The sequence below is a fragment of the Manacus candei genome, unplaced genomic scaffold, assembly GCF_025592945.1.
Source record: "Manacus candei isolate 608988 ecotype Guabito, Panama unplaced genomic scaffold, ASM2559294v1 h1tg000064l, whole genome shotgun sequence".
NCBI lineage: Eukaryota > Metazoa > Chordata > Aves > Passeriformes > Pipridae > Manacus > Manacus candei.
Window position 1 is genome coordinate 2,074,225 of NW_026138112.1, and position 17,239 is coordinate 2,091,463.

At 46.5% G+C, this 17,239-nt stretch overlaps 1 protein-coding gene across 4 annotated transcripts in view; it reads left to right on the forward strand.

Moving 5' to 3' along the window:
• The window catches only part of BICDL1 (BICD family like cargo adaptor 1), a 47,204-nt gene continuing 29,965 nt past the window's right edge, over positions 1 to 17,239 (forward strand). For 3 of the 4 annotated variants that reach the window (XM_051805390.1, XM_051805391.1, XM_051805392.1), the window contains exons 1-2: positions 1 to 321; positions 4,923 to 5,138. In XM_051805390.1, coding sequence (XP_051661350.1) covers positions 1 to 321; positions 4,923 to 5,138 — 537 coding nt within the window. Of the gene's footprint in view, positions 322 to 4,302; positions 4,508 to 4,922; positions 5,139 to 17,239 lie in introns of those variants that run through there. The other variant, XM_051805393.1, reaches the window with a different exon arrangement.

Sequence of the window (17,239 nt, forward strand, 5' to 3'; positions counted from 1 at the left end):
ATGTCGGCGCCGTGCCTGCGCCTGCCCGCCGCCGGGTCAGCACCGGCGGAGGCGGACAGCGCCGGCGGCATGGAGCCGCCCGGGGCCGCCACCCTGGAGCTGGCCCTGGAGGAGGAGCTGGCGCTGCTGGCCGCCGCCGGGGAGCCGCCGGAGCCGCCGCCCGCCGCCGCCGCCCGCGACCCCGAGCTGCTCTCGCTGATCCGGCAGAAGGAGAAGGACCTGGTGCTGGCGGCGCGGCTGGGGAAGGCGCTGCTGGAGCGCAACCAGGACATGAGCCGGCAGTACGAGAGGATGCACAAGGAGCTCACCGACAAGCTGGAGGTGAGGCCCCGCCGCCCGGCCCCGGCCCGCGGGTGGACTATCGGAGCGCGGCCCCTTCCCCCGCCGGCCCCGGGCACGGGCCCTGCCGGGCAGCCCACGGGACTCCCCGAGGCCCTGACAGGGAAGGAAGGGTCTGAGCGATCCCTCCGAGGCCTGGGGGAGGCAAAGCTGCTGCTTTCTCCCCCGCTCCCGAGCTGGGGCCGGGCTGCAGCGCCGTGCTCGGGAGGTCCCCGGGGGGCCCTTTCGCCCCGGGACCCAGGTACCACCTGGGGGAGGAGATGTGCGCGCTGCTCGGCTCATCTCGTCACAGAAATACCTCGGAAGTTAAACCTGCGCAGCAGGTACCGAGCTACAGAGCATATGTGACCCTTGTGCTTAAGCTGTTGCAGCTCAGGCATTAGGCATGGCAGGAGATAAGCCCTAATGATACATCTCTGTTAGCTGCTTGCTCCGGAAAATACCTACAGGTATCTGGAGAGAGCCGTTTGCCAGGGACTCGGTGGGTTGAGCTCTTTATTGATTTTTAAGGACAATAGAGCTATTACAAAGAAAAAGACTTGTGCAGGCAGCTTCTTTTGGAACAACTCTCTTGCACAACTATGTGAGAGAGCCACTATTATTACCTCTTTTTCACAGAGGTGCTCCTGAAATAGTATTTCTTCCTGTAAGTAATACTGCTTAGAAGGCTGAGAAGAGCCTCTCTCACCTTTCTGGAGAGTTTGAACACTGCTGGATGAACATTCAAATTTCAAGTCACAGCCCTAGACCAGTTCTTTCTGCACAGTCCTGCATATTCCTGTATTCCTTCCTCATGGACTTAACATTTCTCAAGTTCAAGAGGATTTGTGAAATTACTGTATGGCCTTTGTTCTCCTGAAAAAATTCCTCTCTATTATTAAACTTGTCACTTTACCCCCCTAACTGGTCCCTTCCTCTTTGCAGGGAAATCTCCCTGCATTTATTATTCCGACCAAAGAATAGTGAAGGTGACATTTGCTCAAATTGTTTAGTGGCTCTGTTTATCAGATTAGAATTTCCCAGAGTATTAAAACTTGCCAGGGTGAATGTTTTCAGGTTGGTCTTTAAGCAAGAACAGACGTATGTGGCGTTGTGCTGACATGGTTTTCCTTATGAGTCGGAGTAGAATCGTTTCTGTCATTAAAGGAAAAACACTCAAATTTAGGTACTCACTGAGCAGCCTGTCAGGGAATTCAGGAGCCTCAAATACCACTCACTGTTTGCAAAATGTGAAGATGAAAAGGAGGGGGGGGAAACTATGACTTTATATAGCACTTTAAATAACATCCCCCAAATGTTTACCTGTGCTCTCACAGGCCCGCTCAGAAGGTGAATGAAAGGATTGTAAACACAACCAACTGTTTACATCTTTTCATCCCATTACTATTGCCCTAACTTCCCACTGGAACAACAGATTGCTATTTTCCAGGCTACCCATCTGATAGAGTTAGTGTTATCTACTTAAGGGTCATTTTTTTTTCCAATGGGTTTGGCAAATCTAACCCAGTGCTACTTCATACAAAAAAAAAAAATCAAATTTAAACATTAATCTTCTACAACACAAGCCTGGTAATCCTAGCCTCTGCAAATTAAATGTTGGCCTCCTCCTGTTGCCACTGAAGTGAATAAAATTTCACAATAAGCTTTCCAATTCCAGAGGAGCAGGGAGGAAGGACCCACAGCTGTTACCACCATCAGAAAGTTCTCAGCAAAGAGAAGGAGACCAGGTGCGAAGTCTCAGATGAGATCCTTGGTGACAACCTGATATAATGATGTTTTAGTAGCATTTAGGAGAGATTTTCTCCCAGTTCACAATTGGTTACAAGAGCTCAGTGAAGCCTATTTCACAACAGCCAAGGTGCTGCCCTGCTCCTCAGGTGCTTTGCCGCAAGATTAAATACATTCTAGTTTTGTGGGTTCATTACTGAGGTACAGCATTCCTGCCATACACCTACTCTAGCAAACCTTTCACTTCACAACCTGGACTTAAATTCATTTCTAATCGTGGAATTGAAGTCCTGTAATAAATTCTGATATGCGATCCTAGTCAGTTTTATCCTCTGCAAGGGATTAAAACAGTTAATGCCGCTGCTCCTCTGACACAGAGAAGCCTGCTGTGTCCAAGCATTTTACAGTATGAACCCTCTCTATCGGCTGGGAAACACCCCCTTGCTTTCATCTCTTTAAATGAGGACCAGCCCAGCTCAGTTAAGTAGAAGAGAAACTGTTTTCAGATGAAAACATCTTCTAGAAAGCAGTTCTGTGCAAAAATCAATGAGCAGCTGGTGAATGGAAAGACACTCAGGAAACAAGAAACTCCCCTACTGAGGACAGCAGTTTGCCCTATCAGCACTGTGTGCACAAAAACCCTGTCCAGATCTGCAGCTGTGAAGGTGCTGGGGTGAGGGCAGGCGAGGGGAGATGGCTGCTGAGAGAGGCAGGAGGGACCAGTCAGCATGTCTGGTCTGATTTATCCTCCTCTTTGCAACAGCCTCTCTGTGCCCCACTGCACCCACAGTTCTGCTTTCTCCATCACAAGAGAATAAACTTGATATTCTTCACCTCCCCCTAATTCCAGCCTTTGTCATGGCTGCTTATTGGAACCAAGTGTAGAGTGGGTTTTCTTTTACAGTGAAAGACTAAAGTGTCTTTTAAATGATTGACAAGGCTTATCAGTGGTTTCTAAATCACATTTGAGTGTGTCTGGGGCACTTCAGCTGCAGTGCTGCTCCTCAGCAGGCTGAAGTTCCATTTTCCATTTAGAGAAGGCCCTGGATCTTTCTGAACGTTGCCTAGCAGTGAAGGAGGCAGAGCTATGAAAGACAGAATTTTCAGTGTGCCACTAAAAGTGAAATTGTGGCTGCTCTAGCCCCACTTGAGCTACAAGAAAGATTTCTTTGCAAAGGTTGTCATGGGCCTGGTGCTGGGATCTCATGCCTACCTATTGCATTAAAATATTTATAATACTGCTTAGCTCTCTTATTTGCTAAGGTGCTCACTCTTCTAGTGTCTGATACATGGGGTAATACTCTGCTATGGGCCACTCTTTTTAATCAGTCTCACATTTGAGGGTTTTTTCATGAAAGTTCAGAATTTGCAGAAGGATTTGGAAGGACACAAGCAAGGTGCTGTTACACTGAGCTGAAAGGAACATAGGAAAGGATTTGGAGATAAGGTCAAGAAAGAGAAAACATGGCAAAGCAAAAGAGGTGGAGGATTAGTGATACAGAGGCCAGAGGGCTGCTGGGGAACTGGAGGGCTTTGACATTCAGACCTGCTCAGGAAGGTGACAGAGACCCTGCAAGGGAGGCTGTGTGTCATCAGTAGTAGGCACCCAGGGGAAACAGCCCCCTCACAGCCTGTGTTTCTAACAAGCAATAAAAAGCCACTTCACATAAATGCAGCCCAATTTTCTTTTCCGCCTAGCAGGTTTATTTTCCCCTCCTCTCAGAAGTGCCATGGGAATTGTTCACCAGGGAATCATACTCTGGGAAAAATGGGCGAGTGCTGCCAGTGTTGGGCCCAGCAGGTTTCTGTTCTTTGCTAAAACACATTCCTAAAAGACTGGTGAATCCGATAGAGAGTAGCAGGAGATTATTCTGGGGGTCGGAAGACAACCAACAAGGAGAGGACTCCTGCTCTTCAGGTTTCCCTGCTAATCCTGGGACTTGGCCATGTCCCCAGCCTGTGATTGTTCTGCAAGTAAGAGTGTGGCTTCAGTCACCAGGGGAAATTCAAGCTCACTTTCAGAGCAGGGATTCTTTCAAATGGGCACAACATAAATCTGCTCTGACCTGATTTGCAGCTCTGTTTCAGTCAAGCCCTCATTTAATTGAGCCTGTAAAACAGGCAAAAGTTTCAGGTTCAGATTCATGCTGTCCCTCACTTTCTAGCCAATCCTGAGCAGAGCAGAGTCTCCAGAACTGAGTGGTTTCTAAGAAACCCAAACCCAGAACTTACACATACATAATGTCTATAGCTACCAGTTCATTGCATCCACTGCCATTCCAGAGCGGACTGCATCAAACAATGGACTTACTGTGCACCATCAAACTCTCAGACAACTAATTAGGTCAGGAATAGAAGGAGCAAATGGATAGATGATTCAACTGTTGTTCATAAGACCCGTATGACAAGAAAGATGCCTCATCTACATTCCTCATCAACAGTAAGAATACAGTTCGTGTGGTTTTGACTATAAAGGCAATTTTTAAAGAATTATTCTACTGGCCACTGAAATATTGCTTTGGAGTTAAGCTGGGCTCTGCTAAATCAATTGCTCTGCCTGACCTATATATTCTGTCTATTGACATGCAGCCTACTTTACTCTTTTGGCAGTTATTTCAGTAAAAATTCAATGTGCTGATCTCCGGCGGCCAAGGACAGGCCAATTGCTGGAAATGGAAAACAACTTCAGTGCCAGTGACCTGCCCCGATGTGGGACTGCAATCTCCATGGCATTCTCACGCTCTAGTACCATTCCCTTTCCTGCACAAGGTTTCAACCCTAAGCATATACAAGGAAAAGGAGACTGTTTGCTTTCCTTCTGCTCCCTTCCTAACCTCTTCTCTCCCGTTATTTAGCACCTAGAACAAGAGAAACACGAGCTACGGAGGCGATTTGAGAACAAGGAAGGAGAATGGGAAGGGAGGGTGTCTGAACTGGAAAGTGACGTGAAGCAGCTGCAGGACGAGCTGGAGAAGCAGCAGGTTCACCTGCGCGAAGCCGACCGCGAGAAGACACGGGCGGTGCAGGAACTCTCCGAACAGAACCAAAGACTCCTGGACCAGCTCAGCAGGGTGAGTCCCCACAGCACAGCCAGGGCAGGCACCTGCCACCCTGGGCACACAAAAGCAGCTCTGCTGTAAACCACCTTTTGGGCAAGTGAGTGGGGAAGCTCCCACTTTCAGGAAAACAAATGGTTCTGCCTCTGGTCATATTGCACAGGTGTCCCAGCAAGACATGCTGCCTTTAAACTGATTTTACACCTTTAAGGAGTGATGCATTTCTTTGGTAAAACAGTTATGTTTCTGGGCTGAATGGTCATTTACTGCACAGATGTCTCTCACCTGTTTTTCGTATCTAAAACTGGTTTAGAAAATCTGTTTCTAATTTACTAATAGGCTGAACAAATGTAGCATGCAAGGAAAAGGCTGATCTGTGACTGTGAGGGGAAAGGCATGTTGCTGGCCTCCCTTTTTTGAGCTACATTGGCTGTACTGTAAAACTGAACATACCCTGTCATTCTAGGACGGTGTGTCACTACAGATAACTTTGCCATGGTTAGATGTGTGAGAACCTACTGAAATTCCTTGGAATGGCATGTTTCATCAAAGAGCTTAACTTGCCTGTGAATGAAAGAGGATTTATTGCGAGGCTGCTACAAATCAGCCTAATTGACTGAATACTTACAGCATGAGTTTCTTTCTGACAGCAAAAGACTTAACAGTTTCTGCCTCCTTCCCCCACAAGTTAACCTGTCTTTCAGAATGAAGAACCTTGTTTTTTTTCTCCCCACTGGACAGTTAGTACAAACCATAATTTTAATGCTTGAGAACACAGTTACTCCAGGAGATAAAGGCATTTTCTTCTTACCAGTTGCTTATTCCCAAAATAGCATAGAACAAAAACACACACCACAGATTCATGGTGAAGAGGCCCATCTAATGTTCTAAGAACATCTTTCAGGCTAGATTCTGTCCTAGCTGAGTCTCTGGGGCTGACACAGGGATTTTGCCTATGGGATTTTCACCCCAGACCAGGAGACTCTGAAATGGGCCAAGTACACAGGTCTTCACTCAATCTGTGTATGCAGTTTTCCTGTGCCTCTGGAGGTAAGAAGAGCAAGTTTTGGGTATGACACTCTGTACTGATCCTTGAAGAAATCATTCCTTATTCTGCTGTAGATTTTCTTGTCAAAGACTAAAAAAGCCACTTAGTGCAATTTGATTTTTTTTAACTGGCTTTAAAAAAAATACAAAAATACCTCAACTTCCTTAACTCAGGAACATTGCTAAGTTTATCCGTGTTTTTAAAGCAATATCTCCCAAGTGCAGCAGATGAGCTAGAGAAGATATTTCACCCTTTCTCTGGACACAGCATATTTCACATACAACATGGATGAGAGATTCCACCCAAGCTTTCACAAGTTGTGTGTTATGTCAAGTTTCTTATACAGGGCTAAGAACTTGTCTCCCATCAGACTGGGTGACCCTCAATAATTTCCTGTGTATGGATGATTTCTGTCACTGACTGGGAAATGTAAGGCTTGTTATGGTTCCAGCATAAGTATAAACTGAAAGAACAGACTAGAAGGTAGGAGAGGAAAACCAGACAGCTTGCTTTGGGCTTTAAACCACATGGGATTATCCTCACATGACACTTGCGCTGCGGGAGCCGCTCACAGCCAGATGCTCAGGGAGACATTCAGCTAAGCCTTGTCAGAGGAGCCACCAAGTCAAGTCTACCAGCATGTAATGTCCCAGCATGGGTTTTGTTCCCCTAACTTCCTATTACTGCCAGAAATAGTCTTCATCAACCCACTCCAGAACTGCCACATCTGAAAAAGTTGAGTCTTGGTGCTGCCCTTCTCGCTCCAGCCCAGCCCTGCTCCCAGCCTGGAGGACTGTAATTCCCCAATGCAGATGAAGCAGAAAGATGCCAAGGCACGTTTCAGTGCTCATCACTGTCACCTGGCCAAAACTTGCCAGTAACTCAAATACACCAACGGATAGAGCACTGGTGTAAACAGTCTTCCTAAAGTCAGGAGAATCTGGGCAAATTAAAAGAGAGTGGGGAATGATCTGTTGTTGTTCACAGGGATTTAGCTGAGGCTTTTTAAAATCTCAGCATTATATTAGCACTTGATTACTGGCTGCTTAGTATTCCACATTTGCTGCTCCATAGTGCAATTGCAGTCTCGTGTCTGGTCTCTTATTTTGAAGAGGTTATGCATGTAATCCCCGAGGCAGTGGTAGTGCTTAAATCCTGCACCCACATAGGTCTGGCTCCTGTGCCACTTAGGCTTTCAATTAATAAAAAGGACAAACAGAGCTGCATGGATGTGCTTGCCTACAGCCATATTGCCATGGGCTGGAGTCCTGCCTGGGATCATGAACTGAGCACTGACAGAGGAAAGGTCCTGCAAAGAAGTGCTGTTACAGCTTCTGTGACCTTTGAGGTGGTGTCCTCCTTGAATTCCTGGTTCTTCATTTTGCACCTGCCTTTCGTGTCATGGTGGGTTCTTTGGGAGGAGGGGGTTAGGAGAAGTCTGGGATAAGGCAGTGAAAGCCTTACTCAGAGGCTCAACTCTGCCCCATCCAATACTGTTATACCCTGCTTCACTCACAGGACAGAAAGGGAGCCTGCTCTCTGGTATGAGTCATTCTACACTAGTAGGCACTAGCTCTTTAAATTTGAATTTCCACAGTTTTTGGCAATTAACATCTCATGGCCCCATTTCACAATACTTGATCATCTCCCTCCTGGAGAAGGTATTCCCTTGGCTTAGGTTCTACATGTCAAATGACAGTCTCAGCCTCAGGAGCTGCCAGCCCACATGGTCCTGTTTGCTCCTTCTAGAGCCCCTGGGCTTCAGCCTCTTTTACCTCAAAGCAGGGCAGCAGCCACTATCCTAACCCTCCTCCTCCCTGCTGCTGATGACATTCTTTAACCAACTAATTAGGCTTTAGGACATTTTTTTAACCCTGCCTCCCCCAGAGATGAAAAGCCAACACAAGCACATACTTTGTCTAAACGTGGCACAAATGCAAACCAACCATGCACACACCCCCCACACACAGATAGCAAGGGGACTGAAAAAAATCCAGCCTCAATTCTAGCAAAGACTGATAAGGAAAACTCAAGGATAGGGATTTTAAGTCTGTTCCAATCTCTAAAAATTATCCTTTTGCCTCTGCCAAGAGGCTAAAATAAGGTCCTTAAAATGATTTGAGGTCTTCCGATGAGGTGGTGATATAGGAGAACTTTAAATATCTAATAATAGTAAGTAGGCTATAAGGAACTTTGCCTCCTCTTGAAATACAGCCTTTGGTTCTCTGCTTTTAGCAGAATGAAGATATTGCCTGAGGTTATAGCAGCATTAAACCATGGGGAAAATTTGGTGAGCTGGACCAGGAGTGCATAGTGAAGGAAACAACTGAGATGCCAAAGATCAAGTTTAAGATCTCCACAGTAACCTTATTTTTTAATTTGCTAAGTGATGATTAAAATCCCTTCTGCACATTGCTTTGATTTCCCTCCCCCTGCCTCAGCACAGCAAAGCAGGAGCTCTCAGCAGTGTGTCCACACCAAGCTAAATGCTGAATTTACCAAGGAGAACTGCAAAGCTCATCGTGAGCAGGATGCCAGGGTACAAACTGCTCACCAGAAATGCTCAGAGATAAAGTATGGGAGTCAAAGAACAGTTCTGCTGAGAAAGTCGAGGCTTGGGAATTATTACATGTTCTGTTTCCAGCTCCTTCAGTCTCTCCCATCTGTTTCAGTTCTCCACTTGGGAAAAAAAAAAATCCTGTGCTCTCTGTCCTTTAGTTATAAAATGTGAGGGCAGTGGGTACAGGGAAAGCTCTCCTCTTATTGGTGCTCACAGCAGGTAACACAGCTTAAATCCTGTCCCCACCTTTGGGCTTCTAGGAGTTACTAATGCAAACAATAATAACAGGCAACCCTCTTCCTATAATGAGGCAACATATTACTACTTTGTCAGGAAGTGAATGAAAAAAGACTTTCACAGTGTTTCTAAGTGCCTTCACCAGATGGCTTTCCCACACATTTCCTGCTACCCAGCTCTGGGCTCCTGTAGCTGTTTGCTGCCTGTAGCTTGGGCGAGGATGTGTCCATGTATCCTTCCCTGTTCAGCTGGGCTTCCTTTATGGTACACGGAGCATAAGGAGGCAATTTCACAGTGTCAGGCTCAGGTAGTTTTTGCAATGCAAATCTGTTTTCAGTGGCAGGCAGAAGCGTGTCATCTTGCACCACTGAAACAGCCCTTTGTGTTCAGAGGGGAGCTCTGGGTCCCTCAGAGGGGCCCTCAATCACCAAGTTCTTATATTCACTCAGCATCTAGAGCCAACATGCTGCTACAAAGAATGAGGTGTTTCAGTCAATCCTTTTGGTACAGCAAGAACATGATCAGCCAGCCCACAAGTCTCCAAAGGAGGTTTTATTTACTAGCCACAAAACCTTCCTTTCAGTAATTTTTCAATTGAAGGAGTTCTGTTTCTAACTTCATGCTCTAACATGCAGCATAGCTTCAGAGGACTGGCAGGCACTGCCTGGCTTGGATTTTAGAGAAATGGGTTTTTATTCAAGAATAAGCTGATCATGTTATATTCTCCTTTCCAAACCACTTTTATTTTAAATACATCCTTTTGTGGTCAAGAACACACTCACAAGAGAGGTGAACCTGTTGTCCATTATTGATTTGAGGAGATTTTTCTGAATGGTTAGTTGTTGGGTCTATCAGCATAGGAACAATGTTGGTTTTGAGAAATTCAGACTATTCACAGAAAAAAAATTACTGGAACAAGTGTGCTGAGCAAGATTCACTGTTTTTGCCATGACAGATTTGTAGCTATTACACTATGAACTAGCTTGTCTTTAATTCTGTATTTTATCTATACAGGTGCTTAATGCAAGCCTCCTTATGTTTCTTGTTTATTAGGTTGTCTCTGATAACCTGACAGGGTCTATTGGGAACTTCATGCTTAGCACAGAGGCAAAGGAGTCAAGCTGAATTTAAGTCCTGCTTCAGGGGGTTTATTTTTAACCAGAAGAGGATCCAGGGTGGACCTAGGCTAAAGAAGAGTTGCTCTGACTAGCCCCACATTTCGAGGTGCAGATCAGTCACTACACTGAATTCTTTTTCATAAAAATTGTCCAGTTTTTGCTGTGGCTCAAAGTGTTTACTGGACCTATTCAGTGAGTAGCTTACTATGAGGAACTCCCCTCTGCACTACTCAGTAGCACAGAGTTTTGTATAGCCAATCTTGATCTGAGCAGTCTAAATTCAGTGGAGGGGGGGAGATTGCACTGGAAAAGGCAGCAGCTACTTTAGGGGCTGAAGTACCTGCTTGTCATGGCAGCTCAGGTAGGGCTGCTCACTCCCTGGGGGAGGCAGAGAGTCCTCCCAGCACTGCTTTGTGCCTGGCATAAGGCTCATTTATGCTTCTGTTAGAGGAAACAGATACCACCACAAGACAGAGCCAAACACTGAAGCCAGCAAACCTCCCATGAACCACATGAAGCATTCCCCAGGTCCCCGCCCCTCTGGAGCATCAGCAGATCCTCACACCACACAGCCAGATCCCTCATCACCCAGGGAATACTGATTAGTGCACAAACAGGAAAGGCTCCTTCTCTCCAGTTCCTTCTCCCCTAGCAGAGAGCACTTGTTAATAATTCAGCTTCGTGCCACATCAGGCCTGGAGTGCTGAGGCTTTCTATGCTAAAGCTGTAAATATAGGACGTGACTGCAGCTGCGTGTTCTCGCCTGCAAAGTCCTTCAATGAAATGATTCAGTGCCCCAGAAGGTAATGAAGAAACATCTCGAGGTCACTGCTGAGTGGCACTTACCCACCATCCCTCTGGAGGAAGGGACACAGGCAGGGAGAAAGGCTCAACCCTCTGCTGAAAGTCTGTCTGTTAACCCCATTTTAGGACACCCAGAGCTTCAGGACCCAACAGGAACAGGGCCATCCAGACACCAAGGCATGAACACAGGAAATGCTAAAGAAGTAATTTCAGCAAAGATGGGTGAAAGGCACCCCTACAGAGTTTGCCCCAAAATTTTGCACCCACTCATTTAATGAAAGATTTTTACCCTGGAATCCTTTAGTTTAAGTGCTGGTGAGCACTGAGGGAATGGACAGAAAGGCAAGGGACTGTAGTGATAGGACAAGAACTAATGGGTGCAAATTGAAAAAGAGTAGAAATTTAGGTTAGATATTAGAAAGAAATTCTTTACTGTGAGGGTGGTGAGACACTGGAACAGGTTGCCCAGAGAATTTGTGGATGCCCCAGCCCTGACAGCCTTCAAAGCCAGGCTGAATAAGGCCTTCAGCAATCTGGTCTAGTGGGAGGTGTCCCTGCTCATGGCAGGGCAGGTGGGACTAGGTGATCTTTAAGCCCCTTAACATTCCATCATTCTAAGAAAGCTGTACATGGGATAATACAGGGGCTACTGAATAGCAAAGCCCTCCCTAAGGAAAGGGTTAAAAATTACTATTAAGGTTAAAAAAAAAAATGTTACTGTTAAGGCAGTGGAGCTACAAAATCCCTGTGAAAGGATGGCATCCATGGGTCCCGGGGGCTGGGTGGGACCCTCATCCCCCTGCGGGGCAGCGGAGCAGGTTCCCCGCCATCCCCGGGGACCCCGGCTGGTTGCTGGATGACAGCACCGCACGTCCCAGCTGGTGATGTTGCTGTGGCAACCGGGTGTGATTCCTGAGCTCGCGGTGCCACGGCAGCGAGCGGACGCGCAGGGAAACGCACTTGGTGACGTCCGAGCCGGGCGGGCGGTGGCCGAGGTCCGTCTGCCACCGCCGCGGGCTCGGCTCGCTGCCGGGACGTGTCCCCGCAGTGCCACCTCACCCCCCGCACCCCTCTCCCCGCGTTTCCTCCCCTGCTCACGGCAATTTTTCCCCCCCCAAAACCCCACTGGGGCTGTCCCAGCCCAATGCAGCCTGTTGTCCGTGCCACCCACAACGAGCTCCAGAGCCTGCGGGGGGACAGGTAAATATTTTGTTTCCTGGGTAGAAAGAGTCCCTTGTGAGCTCAGCCCACAGAGGGTGACTCCACCAGGGCATGTCCCTGGAGTCCAGCCCGCACCATGGCACGACAGAAATGATTATCTGCCAGAGCCACTGAGCCTCCACCCTGTGCATGGCTCATCTCACACCCTCACACGCTTGTGGTGCCTGGATGGAGCAGCAGAGGCTGGACCCGAGAGACATCACAGAGCCCAGACCTCCTGTCCCACCACCTCTCCTTTCCCCAGGGCAGCACATCAGCAGAACAAGTGTCCAGAGCATTATCTAGGACAAACACACACAGATATAAAGCACGTGGTAGTCTGCCATGCACTGTTTTTCCCTGCACTTCAGCTGAGCCCAGCTCACAGCCCAGCTTTCTCCTCTAGCCAGTGGTTCTAGAAGAGATTTCTGAAGTTCCTGCAAGGCTTCTGCCTTGAGACATCAGCAGCAGCACTAAGCTGTGAACACCTGAAAGCCAGAATCCAACATGAAACTGAAGCTGAATTTGTCCTGGAGTGAGGAGATAAAAATCTGAATGAGTGCCTTCTTCCCCTCTTGCATGGCACTAAAAATTTCAAGTGGCTATTCTGTTTAGACCCATGTCATTATGTTTATAGGAAGTATTTTACTGTGCAGGAGCTCAGAGGTAGGAACACATGGGCAGAAGAAATTCTTTCAAAATATTTCTGCTTATTCACACTTGCTGTAAACACTTCCTCCAGGAGATTCTACAAAGTAGGACACACAAGGTGTTTGCATCCAGCCACTGCATTACTAGCTAGAACCAGGGCTGAACATGATTGAAGGCTTTGCAAATATCTACACAGGAAAACCAATTAAAAACATTTGATCTTTAAAGAGCCATTCTGGGTTATAAAGTTTGCACATCTTATAATGAAAGTCTTTAAATTCCTCCTTTTTTTCAAGTAGGATTGCTTTTTCTAAATGCAATTTAGTAGACAATAGCTCAAGAGGGAGATCTCTTCTCCACTGCAGGGGTTTTGCCAGCTGTATTGGGTGCTCTGATTACCCATGAAATCATAGAAGCCCCTTGCAAAAGAGCCCAGAGCTTAACCAACATTTTGTTTAGAATGGCATTTAGCAAAACCCAGTTTGCTTTGAGCACAGATATAGGATCAGCAAGACTTGCTGATGCCACAGTGCAATACAGAGCTGGGTAATGCTTGGCAGTGCCACCACAGGGATGGGAAATGCCACCACAGGTGGGAACACAACACCATCCAGAGGCAAGAGTACAACAGGAAACAAGTGATGGATGAGGACATAAGGGACCTGCACGACAGAGCAACTGGAGTGAAAGGCTGCTCATAAGTAGGCCAAGGGAGCATCTCACCAACAACCTCATTAGGTGTCCTCCTGTAGAGGCTCAGTTCTGTAGCTGTTGAGATTTGCACCAGGTTTCCATCATGGAGAGGACCCCTGTCAGTGTTTGAGGGGGGACTATCAAGATCAGAAGTGTTGGGAACTGTTCCATTAGCTGTTCTCACCATCTCCTAACTGTTCTTCCCAGGAAGGCTCTAATGCTGAAGCATGGGAACAACACTTCTAAAAGGAAGAATTTCTTGGGTAGTTTCAGCTGGGTTATGATTAATGCAGATGTGTCATAAATGTAGAGTTCTCACAGAACAGTTACTAGATCTGAGGATGTTTGGATAACTAAAGCATCCAGCTCATTGAATCTGCCCTTTAAATACCATTTACTAGTTTCACTGTGCAGTTCATCTGACTTTAAAGAAAAATTCTGTTGCATTTTGTCTTTACTGCACCCCCCCTTCCCCTTTGTCCCTCATTCATTCTCCCCTCCTGGAGCCATCTCAAGCAATCAGTTGAAGCTTAAGCTATCACCAGCCTCATGCTGGTAGTTGTCTTTGCAGTTTTGTTCCTTAAGCTGTTGTGAGACCAGTTTCTTTGAGGTCACCTTGGCCCTGACTTGCAGTACACCAAGAGAGGAAAATTTAACCTTGTGATTCCCTTGTTCTCCACATCCTTGGAAGTCTGGAATCCACTTCCAGACTTGGCAGAGCTTTGAAGTGACAGAGGTGCTCTTAGAAAGCTGTTCCATTTGGCAACCATTTAGCCTAAGCTGTTCATGGTTACTTGTTGAACAAAGCACCATTGTATTTGTTTGCCTACACACTCAGATCCAGGAAAACTGAAGTCTGCTGTAATTCATGTATTAGACCAGCAGATTTGGTGCTCACACCAGGACTCCAAGGAGGTATAAGCCTTGAGACTTGCTAGAGGGAAGGGTCTATACTTGCAGAAAAGATCTATAGTCCCAATAGCTTTTGCAGGTGAAGTGTTTCAGGACCAAATAAACACCCACAAGTTTTAAGAGAAGGGAACCTTTTGGAGAAGTACTTAAAGAGTTCTCAAGTGTTTCTTTACTTAGTAACAAGTGATTTGCATAGATTTTATTGCAACACCAGAAGACTGAAACACTGACAGACTAGGCAGCAATTGTCAGTATAAACCAGTAAAAAAAGACCCTACTGAAGGAAAAGTCTCCTTTCCACTCAGGCAGAATACACAAGAGCTCTTGATCTTACAGAACAGGGATGAACTGGGTTTTTAAGGTGTGGATTAGAAACTTAGTGACCTATGTCCCATACTGAAAATGTACCACCCCAGGAAAAGGCCAGCAGTCAGACATTACTCCTTGACAAGTTTAAACCTCATTCTTCATATCCCTTACATAAAGGACAATGTGTATAACTTGCAGGGTAGGAATTAGACTGACATGAAGAAAAAGATCCTTGCTGTAAGGTTGGCTGAGTAGAGGAGATGGCCCAGAGATTCTACAAGGTCTCCAACAAAGGAAGCTTTTGGGAAGTGGCCAAGTAGTCACTGGTCAGGCATGGCTGAACAGTTTTTGCACTGACATGGGAAGAACTAGGCAAAGTTAAGCCTTCTGAAGTTTCTCTTTTATGCAGACAAGACTTCCACTAACATCTGGTCAAGCCTTCTTGCTATGTATGAATACTAAGGGAAAGAGGCAGAGAAGCCTGAAGGAGTACTCACAAGGCATAAGTGATCTCAAGGACTTTGGAACTGACTTGCACTTTCATCTTCATGGGCATAAAGTAATGAAAGAGTGCAAGCAAATGTAAACAGGCCACTATTCAGAGGCAGGTTCCAACCTTTGCTTGAACATGAGCTCTTGAGCAGACTCAGATTTCATGGGAGTCACACTTTCTAGCAGATTTATGTTTAGATAAAGCCAAATGAGAAAGCCTGAAATGACCGTGTTTGTTCAAAAGAGATTGTAGAATTTAGCAGTGTGATATTTGTCCAAATAACATCTATTGATCAGCTATGAAGTTGCACAGGGATTTGCCAACTCAAATTACTCCTGTAAGTTTGCCTCTATTCCAGAGAGATTTATTTCCCTAGGCTTTATTCTGTGCTATTTCACTTCATGCACAAATTCTTCCTAAATGTTGTGCTGCTTAGTCTTCATTTCCCTTTCCACCTTAGCACAAGGGACCAGATATCTTAGTGAAGACTAACTAATAAATATCCAAAGCTTTAAGAGCTCAAGGCAAATGCTTATGGAATCGATTTCATTAATACAACCCCTTCCTGGGCCCTTTCTGTGCCCAGGGCAGTGGTGCCATGGGCACAGGCCCTCACCCTGCAGAGCTGCAGACAAGGAGGGGTCTCTTAGTCTTAGGCTGCTTTATCAGCAGAGGCTGCAAGAAACCATTCCAGGCATTATCCAATCCAGCAGCTCAGTTAATCTCTGCTTACCCAGATTAACTGTGGCATCACGAGACACAGCCCATCAGCTTCAGGCTGGCTCTCAGCAGCTCCCCCCTTTCAAAGGAGTACTCAGGCTTTCAAAACTCAGGAAATTCCTTCTGTCTTCCCATCCTTCATAATCCTCCATCAAGAGACAGTACCAGAGACTAAAGAGGTCAAGCTGGGGGAGAGGGAAGGAGACAAGGCAGCCTTTTGCCCTCATTTGCCTCACCTCAGCACAGGAAGGGAAGATTTGCCCAGTGTGGGACAGCTCCAGACCACAGAGCTTTCGTGCTCCTGGTCCCAGACATGGGCCTCCTCCATCAGTCTCTGCCCCTTCCCATGGTCAGTGAACACAATGCCAAGAAAATATTTTGCCATGTGAAACAGGGAATGCAGAAGCCTTTCCAAGCATGGACTTGTTCAAATGAAGATATTAACTCTCCGGCTTCTTTTAATCTCCCTAAGCAGAGCTATAAGTCACCCCAGGTCAGGGAAAGTGGCATAACTGACCAAAATACCTGCTCAGACCCACATCCCAAGTAGCCCATGATGTTAATCCTGCCCACAGCTCGGTGAATGTGACATAAGCACCCAAAGCCCACAGCCAGGTGGCCACGGGCAACTGAACTCACCCTGGGGACAGGGATGGAGGAAACAGCTGTTTGTCTGGAAAGCCACTGACAAAGCACATACAGCCTCCATGCCTGTCTGTACATACACATCTCCTCCACTCTTCCTTCCCCTCACATCCCTTGGCACACAAGACATTTGCATGAGGCACCTCCTAGTATTTCGGGCACGTGAAGTGGATGGTTTTCATTAAGCCTCTGTCAGCACCACAGACTGAAATGGCTTCTTTATACTGCTTATCCTTATTTATACTCTGCTGATGCCACAGAGTGCAGGTGGCTGGACAACCATCTTGCAGCACCACAAAAGCCTTGTCTGCCCCTTCCACAACACTGCATGAGGCCACTGCAGGATGAATTGGAAAAATCAAGGCCAAGCTGCTGCTGCTTTAATATCACTGGAACATTTTTTGCATGTGTACCAGTCCTCCATATTCATCACAGAAGAGACAGTACTTCAAAGGCACTCATATAATCACTTTTTGGTGCATTCCACCAGCATCGTTAAGCAAATGTCCATAAATACCCTTCTCACATATCTTGTTTCACTCAGATTATCCTTGTCTCCTTGGCAACTGTCAGATGATGTATAATGCTAGCAGGGATTAGCCCCAATGAGCCTTATAACCCTCGTGTAAATTCCAACTCTATGAAGGGACCTGACCAAACACTCTTCTTTCCTGGTAATGTTTAAATGTTGCCATAAACAATATTAAATCCAAGAACCTTTCAGCA